The following is a 14,090-nucleotide window of genomic DNA, read 5'->3' as shown; positions in this document are numbered from 1 at the left end:
GGGGCGGATTGTGTTAGTTTCTTATAGGTTTTTGGTTACTTTATTTCGGTTTTAGGGTTAGGGTTAGGGTTAGATATTGACCAATTTATACAGAGCCTAAATAATGCCTAAATAATGCTGCGCACATATATTATATATAATTTGCACAATTTCAGAAAAATTCCAGGATGACATTTGGGAAGGCTTAGCCTACCCTAGCCTTCATTACCCGCCGCCTATGTCTATAGGGAGTGTGCATACAAAGTTTTACACAGATCGGCGCAGTTATAGGTAAAAACACGAATTGGCCTGTTATAGCGCCACCATGAGGCTGATTTGAAACATTTCAAGTGGCATTTCTTCCCCGGCCTAGTGGGAATGTGTGTGCAACATTTCACGGAAATCACACGTTTTGCCAAAAGCGGCCTCCTGGTGGCGCTATAACAGGCCCATGTGAAGAATTTGGGGCAGAGGTTCTGCTCTGGCATCCAGGGAGTGTGTGTGCACTGTTTGGCTGTGATCAAGCCAACGGTGCTGATCACAGACAGACACACAGACACACAGACAGACGGACGGAGGGACGGAGGGACGGACGGACGGACGGACGGACAGACAGAGAGGGTGCAAAGTAGAGGTGTAACGATATAGTAACTGCATCGAAAAATCGTTTTGAATTTCCAACAATCTACTATATCGATATGCAAACAGCAAAAAATCGAATCGTTTGACTTTGTATCGTATCGAATCGTTTTTCAATGCAAATAATCAATTGAATCGAATCATATCATTCTAAATGAACCTGTCCTCTATCGTTAATGTATCGTATCGACTAAATCACTGAATCGAAACGTATCGTATCGTTCTAAATTAACCTGTATCGTTCATGTATCGTATCGACAACCAAGTATTGTGATACGTATCGAATCGTTGTTAAAACGTATCGTTACACCCCTAGTGCAAAGCATAGTCTGGGCCGTGCCTTCGGCCTGGTGGAGACAGTTACAGTGCAGAAGAGAAAGACAAATAAAAACAAGTGAATGAAAGGCAGAAGCAAACAGAAAGGTCTTTAGTTGTGATTTAAAATAAGAGTGTCAGCAGAACCTGTAGTTTTCTGGGAGTTTGTTCCAGATATGTGGAGCATAAAAACGACATGTTTATTTGTGCTTTTAGGAGCAGAAAGCAGATCCTTTCCCAGATGAGATGCTTCATGATATCCTACAAGATCACATTCATGTGTTTTAGCCTTAAAACAATTTAAATTAACAGTAGTATTTAAACCATTTAAAGATGTATAGACCAACAGTAATGTGGTGTGTGTGTGTGTGTGTGTGTGTGTGTGTGTGTGTGTGTGTGTGTGTGTGTGTGTGTGTGTGTGTGTGTGTGTGTGTGTGTGTGTGTGTGTGTGTGTGTCCTACAGTGGTTAGCACTTGAGAATGGCAGTAATACCATCTGAGTGCCTCTGTGGTGCCACAGAGGCACCACTACTACTTGGTGGTGCCACGTTTGACACCTTTTTTTAAGGTGTAGTGTGGCTGAACGGCCACCATGTGGCACATGTGAGTCCATGAACTTTACAGTACATTATTAGCAACAGGGGAAGGGTGAATGCATTTAAAAGTGAATGTTATTTTTATTTTTTGTAAACATAGAAAATAAGGGAATGAGTCCTTAGGATGAATTGAAAAGCAATTATTTCTTTAAACACAACTGTGTTTCATGGTGGAAGAAGTGCACAGACATTTTACTTAAGTAAAAGTAGCAATACCACAATATAAAAATACTCTATTTTTACTTATTTTTAAATATACTTACCAAAAGCTAAAGTTCTACAATGTTTGAAAGTAGCCGATCTAGCTTGTAGATCGGCTATTTTCAAATGGCTGTGGCATAAAATAGGGCTAAAGTGGTTAATATGTATGTTTTATTATATAACAATTTATATCTGCAAAGTAACTAAAGCTTTCAAATAATTGTAGTGGAGTGAAAGTACAATATTTGCTTCTGCAGATGTAGTGGAGTAGAAGTAAAAGTACAGTAATACTCCAGTAAAGTAAAAAAAAACACCTCATCATTATGCACATGTAAGTTCTAGGCGCCCTAACCTGGAATCAAACCCTGCTCTGTAACTTGTAAGACCACTCTCTACTCCACTACACTACTGGTACAGTGATAAGTCTGTGGGGTCAGGACGTGCCTCGTTCTCTATGTTCTGTGCACTACTCCTTGGAAAGTCAGATAAAAAGCTTGCAGCTCCCAAAGCTGCTACTTTCTGAGAGTAATAATAATAATAATGGATTTTATTTATAACGCACTTTACATTTTGTTGCCAAACCAGAGTAACTTTACTAGTGGATACATACATTTTTAGGCTACCCTCTCAGAGATAAATCAACAGAGATTTTATCCTCACACACGCACACATTTGTATTTTTGTTTGACTACATGTTTTCAATTGCACTTTGTTTTCATTACATTTTTAGAGTTTTTCTCTCTGTCTTCAGTACTAACTGGTCATCGACTGCATTTTTAAGGTCAACCCCAAATGCATCAAATTCTCTCTGATGGGATGTTTGTAAGTCTGATGAATCTTTCTGATGCTTCTCTGTCAACGTCACCAGTTGAGTCCCGTTCCTTCATTAGAGCTTTCATAACTTTTGATGAATGATTAAGCAAAGCTGATTCAGAATGATTAAGCAAAAAATCAGTTTTCATTTCTGTCTCCACACAGCCGATGACAACAGCAGTTGTAGCAATGCAACGTGTTGTGAGCTTGTAGATCTGCCATTTTCACTATTCTGAGCTTGTTGAATATTGCCCCTGACTACCCTTACAATAATACAACTAAAATTAACACTGAAACTAATTTAAAAACTCAACTAAAACTAAGCCTTTTCACAAACTAAAAACGAAACTAGCAAATCCACTTAAAATCAAATGAAAACAAACTGCAATTGAAAAAGTGTGCTTGTGTGTGTGTGTGTGTGTGTGGGGGGAGGGCACAACACCTGGGCTCTAAGTCCATTGTGATGACAATGAAGTGTGGCTAGACAATGAAGTGTGGCTACAATGAAGTGTGGCTAGAGAGACCCTGGCCAAGGTGCTAAACCAGTTAATTTGCATGTCGTTGACAGACAGACTGATAGCAGAGATTTTCTGTGGATCCCAGCAATTCTTCAGATGAAAACTCTCATTCTCTCTCTGTTTTTCCAACCATGAAAAGTTTTTTGATTGATTGAATACTTTATTTAGAAGTTTGCAGACAAAAAGCACATGAAAGTACAGTTCAAATCCAAGGTCGACTAAATAGGAAGCTGGCTGCTAAATAGGAATAAGAAAGCCATATGGCTTGTTTAAATTGGGGTCCTTAGTTCGTTAGTACATTATACTCTCCTGTGTTCATTTAACTCTGTTTCACATTCTAAAACAATATAATTGTGCCGGACAGTAGTTTATAATGCTTTTAGTTGACTACTATAGGTACTAGTTACTGCTCTCAGACAGTAGCAGCTTTGGGAGCTGCAAGCTTTTTATCTCTGACTTTCCAAGGAGTAGTGCACAGAACATAGAGAACGACACACGTCCTGCCCCCACAAACTTATCACTGTACCAGTAGTGTAGTGGAGTAGAGGTTGGCCTTTCAATTTGCAGAGCAGGGTTTGATTCCAGGTTGGGGTGCCTAGAAATTAATGAATAATGTTGAGGTGTTTTTTACTTTACTGGAGTATTACTGTACTTTTACTTCTACTCCACTACATCTGCAGAGGGAAATATTGCACTTTTACTCCACTACAATTATTTGAAAACTTTAGTTACTAGTTAGGCTACTTAGGCTAAGTAACATTTTGAACACAGGCCTCTTAGTTGTAATAGAGTATTTTTATATTGTGGTATTGCTACTTTTACTTAAGTAAAATGTCTGTGTACTTCTTCCACCATGAAACACAGTTGTGTTTAAAGAAACAATTGCTTTTGAATTCATCCTAAGGACTGCATTATTTTACATGTTTACAAAAAAAAAAATAACAATCACTTTGAAATGCATTCACCCTTTCATTCCTGAGGGTTATATTTAGTAGCCCACTGAGTGCAATTTACGAAAATACATCTTGATAATATAACCCATACAATTATTTGTTTCACTTCTCAACAAGTTCAGCTTCAATTGCAGCTTTTATCTGTTGACTGAAAGCAGCCCTGTCTCAAATAGACACATCATGCCTATGTCTGGGCATTAGTTGCTCTCTACCGCCATCTAGTGGCACCACATAGAAAAAAGCGGTACCACAAAAATAGGTGGCACCACCACTGCCATTATCAAGTGCTAACCACTGTAATAATGTGGAAGTTGTGCAGGAGTATTACTCTGCCAAATGTAAAGAAATAAATCATGCCCCATTAGACGACACGCCCTGGCAACAATCACTTGCCCTTGATCCACCCGCATACTATCCAGAGACTGCGCTCTTTAGGGAGGTGGAAGAAGTGATCACCAATCTGCCAAACAATAAAGCCTGTGGTTCTGACGGAGTGACCTATGAGGCATTTAAAGCTATTAAGCAATTGTCGACCCAAATCCTGGCACAAATCTTTAACATCTGCCTATTAAATGGTAAAGTGCCAGAGTCGTGGAAAGGTGCTCTGATACACAGAATCCCCAAAAAAGGCAATGTACCCGATGACCCCTCCACATGGAGAGATATATCACTTCTACCAACAATATATAAAGTCTTTATGAAATGTGTGCTAGCCCGCATTCTACCATGGCTCACTGAAACCGGGACACTCTCACCTGACCAGAAAGCCTACATTAGCCGTCGGGGCATGGACGAGCATGCATTCTGCCTGAAGACGGCTATTGATGACTTTAAACATGACTCAGCCAAGTTCTTTGGTGTTTTCCTGGATTTCCGCGACGCGTTCGGAACACTACCCCACAGCATCATGCTTTACGCACTGAAGGAAACAAAGTTGCCACAGGAGTACTGTTATGACCCTAGGGTCATATTATGTATTTTCCTGTGTGTTCCCCCTCATTGGTGTGTTTGTGAATGAGTGGTGAGGAGTGAGTGATTTGTATACAGCTGGAGTGAATGGTGACTGAGTGAGTGGTGGCTGAGTGTCTGGCTGATTAATAGGTGGAGCCTGCTGATGATTGGCTCCTGTGACTAGGCTGGGGACTATAAAGATGGCTGTCCCCAGTCACTCAGATGTCTTCCTTCGAACCAGCCTTCAACCACACCAGTCATGTGTTTGATAGTGATTTTAGCTCTGTTAAGTGTGTTTTAGAGTTGCTAATTTTAACATGGGTTAGTTTACAGCTTTTAGGTATTGCAGGGGTGGGTGGCCTTTCTTTTGTTTATGTTTGTGTGAAGTTAGGTAAGAACTATGTATTTCTGTTTGGTACAGGTGAGCATAGGTTTTTTGATTTGAGTTTGATTTGATGTACAAGGGCCCACCCTGAGGTAATTTATCCATGTTTTAATTGTCGTTTAATAAATCACTGTCCTTTGGACAGTGACTTTGGACACTGGTTGTGTTTGGAGACTGGGAAGGAGGGAGTCCATTATGTGTTGCGACCATAGGCTCCCCTAGGCCGGGTCGTAACGAGTACATTAACATCGTGTCGGATGTATATGCAACATCTTACATCCAGGTTATCTGTGGGAATACTTTAACAGATCCCATCTCACTAGATATTGGTATTAAAACCGGGTGCCCCTGGAGTGCTGTCAACTTCATCTTGGCTATCAACCACTGGTTAAAATGGATGCGCCAGTGCGCGCCGGAGGGCACAAGATCCCCAAACCCAGTGCAGGGGTATGCCGATGACGTCATGATCGCATCAAGGGAGGAGAGCGTAATCCACTCAATGCTCTCCCGCACCGAGGAGTTTATGCAATGGTCAAGATTGGAGGTAAAACATACTAAATGCGCCACTTTCTATGAAAGACGCAGCGGTGGGAATAGGTGGTATAAAGCCAAAAACGACCGCCCCCCTTCCTTCACCATCCAGCAGCAACCCATCCGTGTCTACGCACGACACGAGACATACCCATATCTAGGCCATTACTTCAATGTTGCAGGGGACTGGGAAGAGCAGGTCAGAGAGCTGACCACCGACTACTCTGTCAGACGCGACCTCATTGATACATCTCCTCTACCCATCCTGATGAAATTACAGGCCATCATAGAACTGGCACTCGTCAAGATTCAACATCTGTTTGCAAATATCCATATACCACAGAACACTCTGGCGGAGTTGAACAACAAAATGGTGAGCCTGGTGAGGAAGTGGCTGTGTTTAAATACCCACTCAACTCGCGACATCATCTTCCAGCCCCGCAGGGAAGGTGGACTGGGTGTCCCGAATATCGAGTGGATCTACACTGCCACCAGAACCCACCATCTTCTCAACATGCTCAACAGCGATGACACAACTGTAAGAGAGATGGCCCGACAGTCTCTCCTCACGCACCTGCAGCGGCGCAAAATACCACCCGCGGAGGAGAATGACGCGCAATTTCTCGGCTTTAAAATAAAGGAGAATGGAAAATTGGACATCAGAACCCCGGGGTTCGGTGTGCGTTCCGACTGGATGGACCTAAATGACTTGTGCCAGCGCTCTGGATTACAGCTGAAGTGGGCGGCGCGCGACGGCTCCGCTGTTGCGCTCAACAACATCACAGACCCGCTCATCAATGCGCACGCGACCTACGCGTTGGACGGCGGCGCGCAACAGGAGCTGTCCGTCAAAACTGCGAGGGCCTCAATATTGACAATGAAGAGATCTCAGAGTGCCCAGCATTGGACTAGTTTAAAGTAATACTAGGTAACAGCATGCTGCTACAGTGACACAACAACTTATAAACGGACATTTATTTTATAAAGCTAAGTGTTGCTTCTCTTGCATTTTTGTTGGATTGCTCGTGACTCGCCATCTCTCGCCGTCTGGTTGTTAAAGTTAGTTTGTTTGTGTGTGTGCGCCGCGGGGTTTGTGTGTAAAAAATCACGAAGATATAAATACCAAGGATTCGCCAGTGATGTCATGTCACATGTCACTGCTTAAACAGCGTCGAGTCTGCGTTACTTCCTGGTTGCGTAACAGCAAAAAGTAAAAGACATCACTGTCGTATCCTTGGTATTTTTTCTAACCGTGTCATGTTTGCAGCGGAGGAGCCAGCAGCCCCGTAATAGCACTGCGCGCACACACACACTGTCACCGGCCCTTGGTAACAGAAAGCTTGGGGACGCTTGACATAGTAACGGAGCACATTTCATGTCAGTAACGGAAACGCCGTTGCCAAAATTGAAATTGTAATTAATTAGATTACTCGTTACTGGAAAAAATAACGGCGTTAGGTAACGCCGTTTATTTAAACGCCGTTATGCCCAACACTGATCAAGTCACTTGGATATAACTGCCAGTTCATTGTGCTTGTGTTCGGAAGTCTGGGGCATGTCCACAGACTCGCGCTACGTGGACTGCAACTTGGAGGACTGCAAAAAGACTGGCCAAGTACTGCTCAGTCTCTGCAGTGATCGGCAGCCTCTCTATCTGGAAGAGGCGGTGCTTTGTCTATCCTTGAGTGGACTAACATTTTTTGATATATATTGTTGCCTGGTGTTAAATTATAATCACTGCTCTGCGTGCATATTATCCCACTGTGTTTTAAATATATTGCATACAGTGTCTGGCCATGCCTTCATTTGAAACCCTCTTCAAAAAATGTTTGGATCTTGTATGCTACTGTATTTTGTAGATCCAAATAAAAGTATTCAAATGTATGTGTGTGTGTGTGTGTGTGTGTGTGTGTGTGTGTGTGTTTGTGTGCGTGCGTGTGCTTGCACTGACCATCGTCCTCCACCAGTCCCACAGTGACGGGTTCGGACTCGGCGCTGGGTTCTCCTACTCCATAGATGTTCACCGCTCGAACCCGGAACTTATACTGACGCTCTGGAAGAAGATTCTACACGCACGTGCACACGCATACGCACGCGCACAGAAATATTTATGATTTTATTGCAACCTATATTCAATTCTCGAAAAACACATTGACTCTGGTTAGACTATACGAGTTGGAGAAAAAATAAAAATAACGCACGCACGCACGCACGCACGCACACACGCACACACACACACACACACACACACACACACACACACCTGGACGTTATAGGAGGTGCTGTTGCAGGAGACCATCTGGGTCCAGGTGGTCTCCAGACTGTCCCAGACCTCCAGGTTGTAGCTCTGCACGGCGGAGCCTCCGTCGTAGGTGGGCCCGTACCACGACACAGTCAGGGTGGAGCGACGCACGTCTGAGAGGGCAGGGACCTTAGCTGGGGGGTCCGGTTTATCTGGGGGGGGGGGGGGGACACAGCAGGGACCTTAGCTGGGGGGTCCGGTTTATCTCCAACACTGTCAGAGTAACAGATCTGTAAGGGTCAAACCACAGTATAATACTGTTGTACTGGGAGCTGACCGGTACAACCACAGTATAATACTGTTGTACTGGGAGCTGACCGGTACAACCACAGTATAATACTGTTGTACTGGGAGCTGACCGGTACAACCACAGTATAATACTGTTGTACTGGGAGCTGACCAGTACAAGGATAAGTAGAAGAAAGTCTGCACACTGTTCTCAAGCTAAAAAAAAACACACACAAATGTTATAATGACAGACAAAAGCATCATACACAAACATTGGCTAATGATGATATACAACACCTGGGAGCACAAAGCTCCCTACTCCAATCACAGGGACAAAGAAACCTGTCTACGCCTCTCTGGGGAGTGCTCAATGCATGGGCATAAAACAGACTTTTCACGTTTCATTTCACATATTATAGACACTAATAGCCAGTAGACGACTGAAATGAGCCGTGTGATCCGGGTTAGAAACAAAGGAGAACATAACTAGAAAAAGTGCTCCTCGGAGCACAGGTCTCCGCCAGGTCAGGTAGGCTACTGTGGCCTCCTGGTGGCGCTATAATAGGCCAACGTGAAAAGGGTGCCATTTCTTCTTAGGCCTTGCACGACAATCGGACACTGACTGCATTCATGATTTGAGGCATTTTGTCAAAAACATGTGTTTTGCTGAATTAGACCTGTTGGTGGCGCTATAACAGGCCAATGTTAAAAGGGTGGCATTTGTTCCTCAACATAGTGTGAATGTGCGTGCAAAGTTTGAGCGCAATTGGACGGTGCGTTCATGATTTGCAGAATTTTGTTCAAAACAAGCCAATAATGCAAACTTTAGATGTCAATCTTAGCCAATCAGTATGGAGTATGAAAAATCAAACACATCCGTCGTGATCACATGACTATAGAGATCATGTGTACCGATTTGCGTGAAATTTGGATACAATTGGAAGGAGTAGTATAAAAAAATGTGTTTTACACAAGTCGGCCTCCTGGTGGCGCTATAAAAGGCAGATGTGAAAAATGCAGGGCAAAGGTTTTTCCTTGACCTATAGGGAGTGTGCATACAAAGTTTTACACAGATCGGTGCAATTATAGGTAAAAACACGAATCGGCCTGTTATAGCGCCACCATGAGGCTGATTTAAAAATGTTCAAATGGTAGTTCTTCCTCGGCCTAATGGGAATGTGCTTGCAAAATTTCTCGGAAAGTGCATGCTGTGTTCATGATTTGAGGCATTTTGTTCAAAACGGAGCACTCCTGCAAACTTTGGAAGACATTTTTAGCCAATCAGGATGGAATATGAGAAATCTGAAAGACCCGTTTCGTTTAATGACTGTAGAGATACTGTGTACCGATTTGTGGGATTTTTGGACAAAATCTGTAGGAGTACTGTCAAAAAAATTGTTTTGCACAAATCGGCCTCCTGGTGGCGCTATAACAGGCCCCTGTGAAAAATTTGGGGCAGAGGTTCTGCTCTGGTATCCAGGGACTGTGTGTGCACAGTTTGGCTGCGAGCAAGCCAACGGTGCCGGAGATTAGCTGTACACAGACAGATCGAATGACACACGGACACACGGACACACGGACGGACGGACAGGGGGTAAAACATACTCTCTCGCCATGCCTTTCGGCCTGGCGGAGACAAAAAGTGGGGTTCCGGTGGTTGTGATCTGGTCGGCGTCGTATTGCTTTTTTCCCCCCATATAACGTCAATCAATTGGTTTAGTTTTATGGGTAAATATCCACTTTTTCGTTTCCTACATAAAAAAACAAATGCCAGGTTCAGTTTACATTCATTCATTCAATCAATCAATCAATCAATCAGTCAGTCAGTCAGTCAGTCAGTCAGTCAGTCAAACAAGTTGTGCAGAGCCGAACGACAATTCGGACGGACGGTTTCCGAGAACCCCTCCAAAAAAACACAAATATCTGTCGTGCCGTAGGTCTGAGAAAGAGGCAGAAATCCTCAGTGTGTCCCTGCATGAGATTGTTTGCATCGGCTTTCCTGGTTGGCCAACCCAAACCATCGGCTTCACGGATTGGCGGAGCGTCGCGTGACGTTTGTGCAGCCAAGTATCGGTCCCTGATTGGCTAACCCAATAGGGCATAGCAGTTGTGGCCACTTCCTGGTTCCACTTCAAAATACTCAATGCATTTTTCCCATTGACATTTCCAAAAATATTTATATCAATTAATTTAAGCCTAGAATCAAGCCATCCAGGGTCCTGGTGAATCATGACCATTAAACAAATACATTTCTGAAAAACAAACAATAAAAACAGTTAAAAGTCATAAATGATGATGATATATTGTATATAGGCCTATCCATGATAGGGTTTTTATGTCATGTTGGTGTCCCTGGTGAGGTTTGAACCAGGGATGTTCTGCACAAGGCACCAGGTAGACAGTTGGTTCTCAAAGTGGGGTCCGGGGACCCCCAGGGGTACTTGAGGGGGTTCCAGGGGGTCCCCAGCTAAATGATGGACAGGAACCAAATGGACCCTTATGGGTCTGTAACTCAGAGAGTGTACAAATGGAACCAAATGGACCCTAACGCGTCCATTTGGTTCCATTTGTACACTCTCAGAGTTAAATTGACATTGGTTTTACAATGTGAATTGGGGTCCCAGAGGTATAAATGCCACTAGATGGGGGTCCGTAGCCTAATGCATGTCAAACTGGGGGGTCCTTGAAATGAAAATGGTTGAGAATCACTGCTAGAGAGCCGTAAAAACCTTCTCTTATTGGGGTCCCTGGCTTATCTTTTGAAATGGGGGTCCGCGGGGTAATAAGTGTCAATTAGGGGGTCCTTGACATGAAAAAGTTTGAGAACCACTGAGGTAGACTACCCCTAGACCACTGACTGGGTATAGATAGAGGACTAGCCCAGAATAAATCTATGAGGGAACAAAAAGAGGCTAAAAACCATAAACAAGAGGAAAGGCTTTATATCAAATTCCTCATTTAGACCATCAGGAGACATGGTGTTGAGGAGATAAATCCAATAGGTCTCACGTTGGAGAAGTAACCTTTCGAGATCTCCACCTCTGGGTTCTCAACACCAACATATCGCAAATGATTGAGATTATGACCCGGCCTTTTTAAAATGAGCAGCAACAGGATTACGTTCATCACCAGTTCTTATACTACTCCTGTGTTCAGTAATCCTGGTGTGCAGAGCCTGGGATGTCTTGCCTACATATGCCAACCCACAGGGGCACCGGATAAGATATACCACATGCGTTGTGCTGCATGTAATCGCACCACGTATGGATATATCCCAGCCGGTGTGAGGATGAATAAAAACCTTGCATTTTTGTTGTGTATGTGCATTGCACACAGCTGCCACACCTATAGTTACCATCTGGTACTACTGGGAACTTGGAAACACTCCGAGTACCCAGATCTGATTTAACCAGGCTGTCCCTCAAGTTGGGAGAGCGTTTAAACACAAGTCTAGTTTTTTCTGGAAAAGCTTTTTTTCAACCTTGGATCAGACTGGATAATGTGCCAGTGTTTTTGAATGGCTGACCAGTACAACCACAGTCTGATAGTGTTGTACTGCGAGCTGACCAGACAGTCTGAATGTATAGAGCGTTTGTGTAATGTCCATATTGGGATGTCTTCATTCAGCGTGTAGCCTTGAAGCAGTGCGTGTGTGTGTGTGTGTGTGTGTGTGTGTGTGTGTGTGTGTGTGTGTGTGTGTGTGTGTGTGTGTGTGTGTGTGTGTGTGTGTGTGTGTGTTTGGTCCTTATGGTTACTCAAAATAGTACCACACACACACACACACACACACACACACACACACACACACACACACACACACACACACACACACACACACAGGGTAAGCATGCATGCGTGCACATACGGAGAGAGAGAGAGAGAGAGAGAGAGAGAGAGAGAGAGAGAGAGAGAGAGAGAGAGAGAGAGAGAGAGAGAGAGAGAGAGAGAGAGAGAGAGAGAGAGAGACGCACACACACAGAAATACCTTAAAAGGCCATGAGAACCCAGCCTGGCCCCCCACACACACACACACACACACACACGCACACACGCACACACGCACACACGCACGCACACAGTGTGTCAGGGTATTGGTTAGCAGCCAAATGTGTTCACAAGCCTTTTTAACCCATTTAAGCAGATATATATATATATATATATATATTTAACTCATTAAAGCAGATATTTACAACACTCTTTGGTTGTGTGGGTTTATAAATCAAAGCTTCATCAGAATCGTTTTGGAGGGGCTGCAGCCCCCCCTAGTGGCTGGTGACTGAATATTATTGTAGGTGCCACTAAACCTAACCCACTGTCCATAATAAAATAAAATAAAATAAAATAAAATAAAATAAAATAAAATAAAATAAAATAAAATAAAATAAAATAAAATAAAATAAAATAAAATAAAATATTACTATAATATTCCACTCAGGAGATGCAGAGCGGAGATGGTTTTAATTAAAACATTGAACCAATCAGAAAGGCTCTTACCGACGATGGTGAGGTTGAGCGCCGCCTGCCGCTGGCCGTAGGCGTTGCGGACCTCCACGGTGTAGCAGCCACAGTGGTCCTGCTGACCGGACGCTATGGTCAGCTGACTGCTGGCCTCGCCGCTCTCTATGGACACGTCAGCGCTGCCCGCCTGGATCTGGAAGCACAGGGATCTGTGTGAAGCGCATTGGACATGCTGGCCGGTCAGAGGTACTGCAGCTTATTACGCCTGGATAGCGCATAATGGGAGGCGAGCTCCCAGCGCTCCAGGAACTGTACAAAAAGTGGTGTGTAGTCAAAGCCCAGCGCATCATTAAGGACGTGCGCCACCCAAGTCACAAACTGTTCAAAACCGCTACAACGACTGCGACCAGGTAAGGGGCCCTAACGCAGTATCAAGAGCAGCACCACCAGGTTCTGGAGCAGTTTTAATCCGGCTGCTGTCAGACTGCTGAATGAGGCATGAGCCTTGTTCAGCAGCCTGATGACAGATTATTATAAAATGACTTGGACTTAGCTCTTCCTTGGACGCACCTGTGGATTACACCAGGTGACTTTTTTTGATTGTGGACACTTCAGAAACACGCCTACCAGTGACATCATCGTCAGACAAACAATGCTTTTATTTTGATTTGTATTAACACGAGAATAAGTGCAAAATAAAAAAACTAAATGCTGCTGCTTGGCGTTTATTTGTGGTCTTAGGACGACTGAAATGAGCCGTGTGATCCGGGTTAGAAACAAAGGAGAACATAAAAAGTGGGGTTCCGGTGGTTGTGATCTGGTCGGCGTCGTATTGCTTTTCCCCCCCCATATAACGTCAATCAATTGGTTTAGTTTTATGGGTAAATATCCACTTTTTCGTTTCCTACATAAAAAACAAATGCCAGGTTCAGTTTACATTCATTCATTCATTCAATCAATCAATCAATCAATCAATCAGTCAGTCAAACAAGTTGTGCAGAGCCGAACGACAATTCGGACGGACGGTTTCCGAGAACCCCTCCAAAAAAACACAAATATCTGTCGTGCCGTAGGTCTGAGAAAGAGGCAGAAATCCTCAGTGTGTCCCTGCATGAGATTGTTTGCATCGGCTTTCCTGGTTGGCCAACCCAAACCGTCGGCTTCACGGATTGGCGGAGCGTCGCGTGACGTTTGTACAGCCAAGTATCGGTCCCTGATTGGC

At 43.8% G+C, this 14,090-nt stretch overlaps 1 protein-coding gene across 1 annotated transcript in view; it reads right to left on the bottom strand.

The window, feature by feature from the left end:
* The window catches only part of mylkb (myosin light chain kinase b), a gene marked incomplete at its 5' end in the record, with an annotated part of 56,552 nt that overhangs the window by 19,706 nt on the left and 22,756 nt on the right, over window positions 1-14,090 (bottom strand). Inside the window, 3 exons of the mRNA XM_084085383.1 lie at window positions 7,832-7,946; window positions 8,144-8,334; window positions 12,905-13,061. Coding sequence (XP_083941509.1) covers window positions 7,832-7,946; window positions 8,144-8,334; window positions 12,905-13,061 — 463 coding nt within the window. The remainder of the gene's footprint in view (window positions 1-7,831; window positions 7,947-8,143; window positions 8,335-12,904; window positions 13,062-14,090) is intronic.

This window comes from Gymnoscopelus microlampas (assembly GCF_963454915.1).
Source record: "Gymnoscopelus microlampas genome assembly, chromosome: 17".
In the NCBI taxonomy this organism is placed as follows: domain Eukaryota; kingdom Metazoa; phylum Chordata; class Actinopteri; order Myctophiformes; family Myctophidae; genus Gymnoscopelus; species Gymnoscopelus microlampas.
This window is presented reverse-complemented; position numbering and strand designations above follow the sequence as displayed.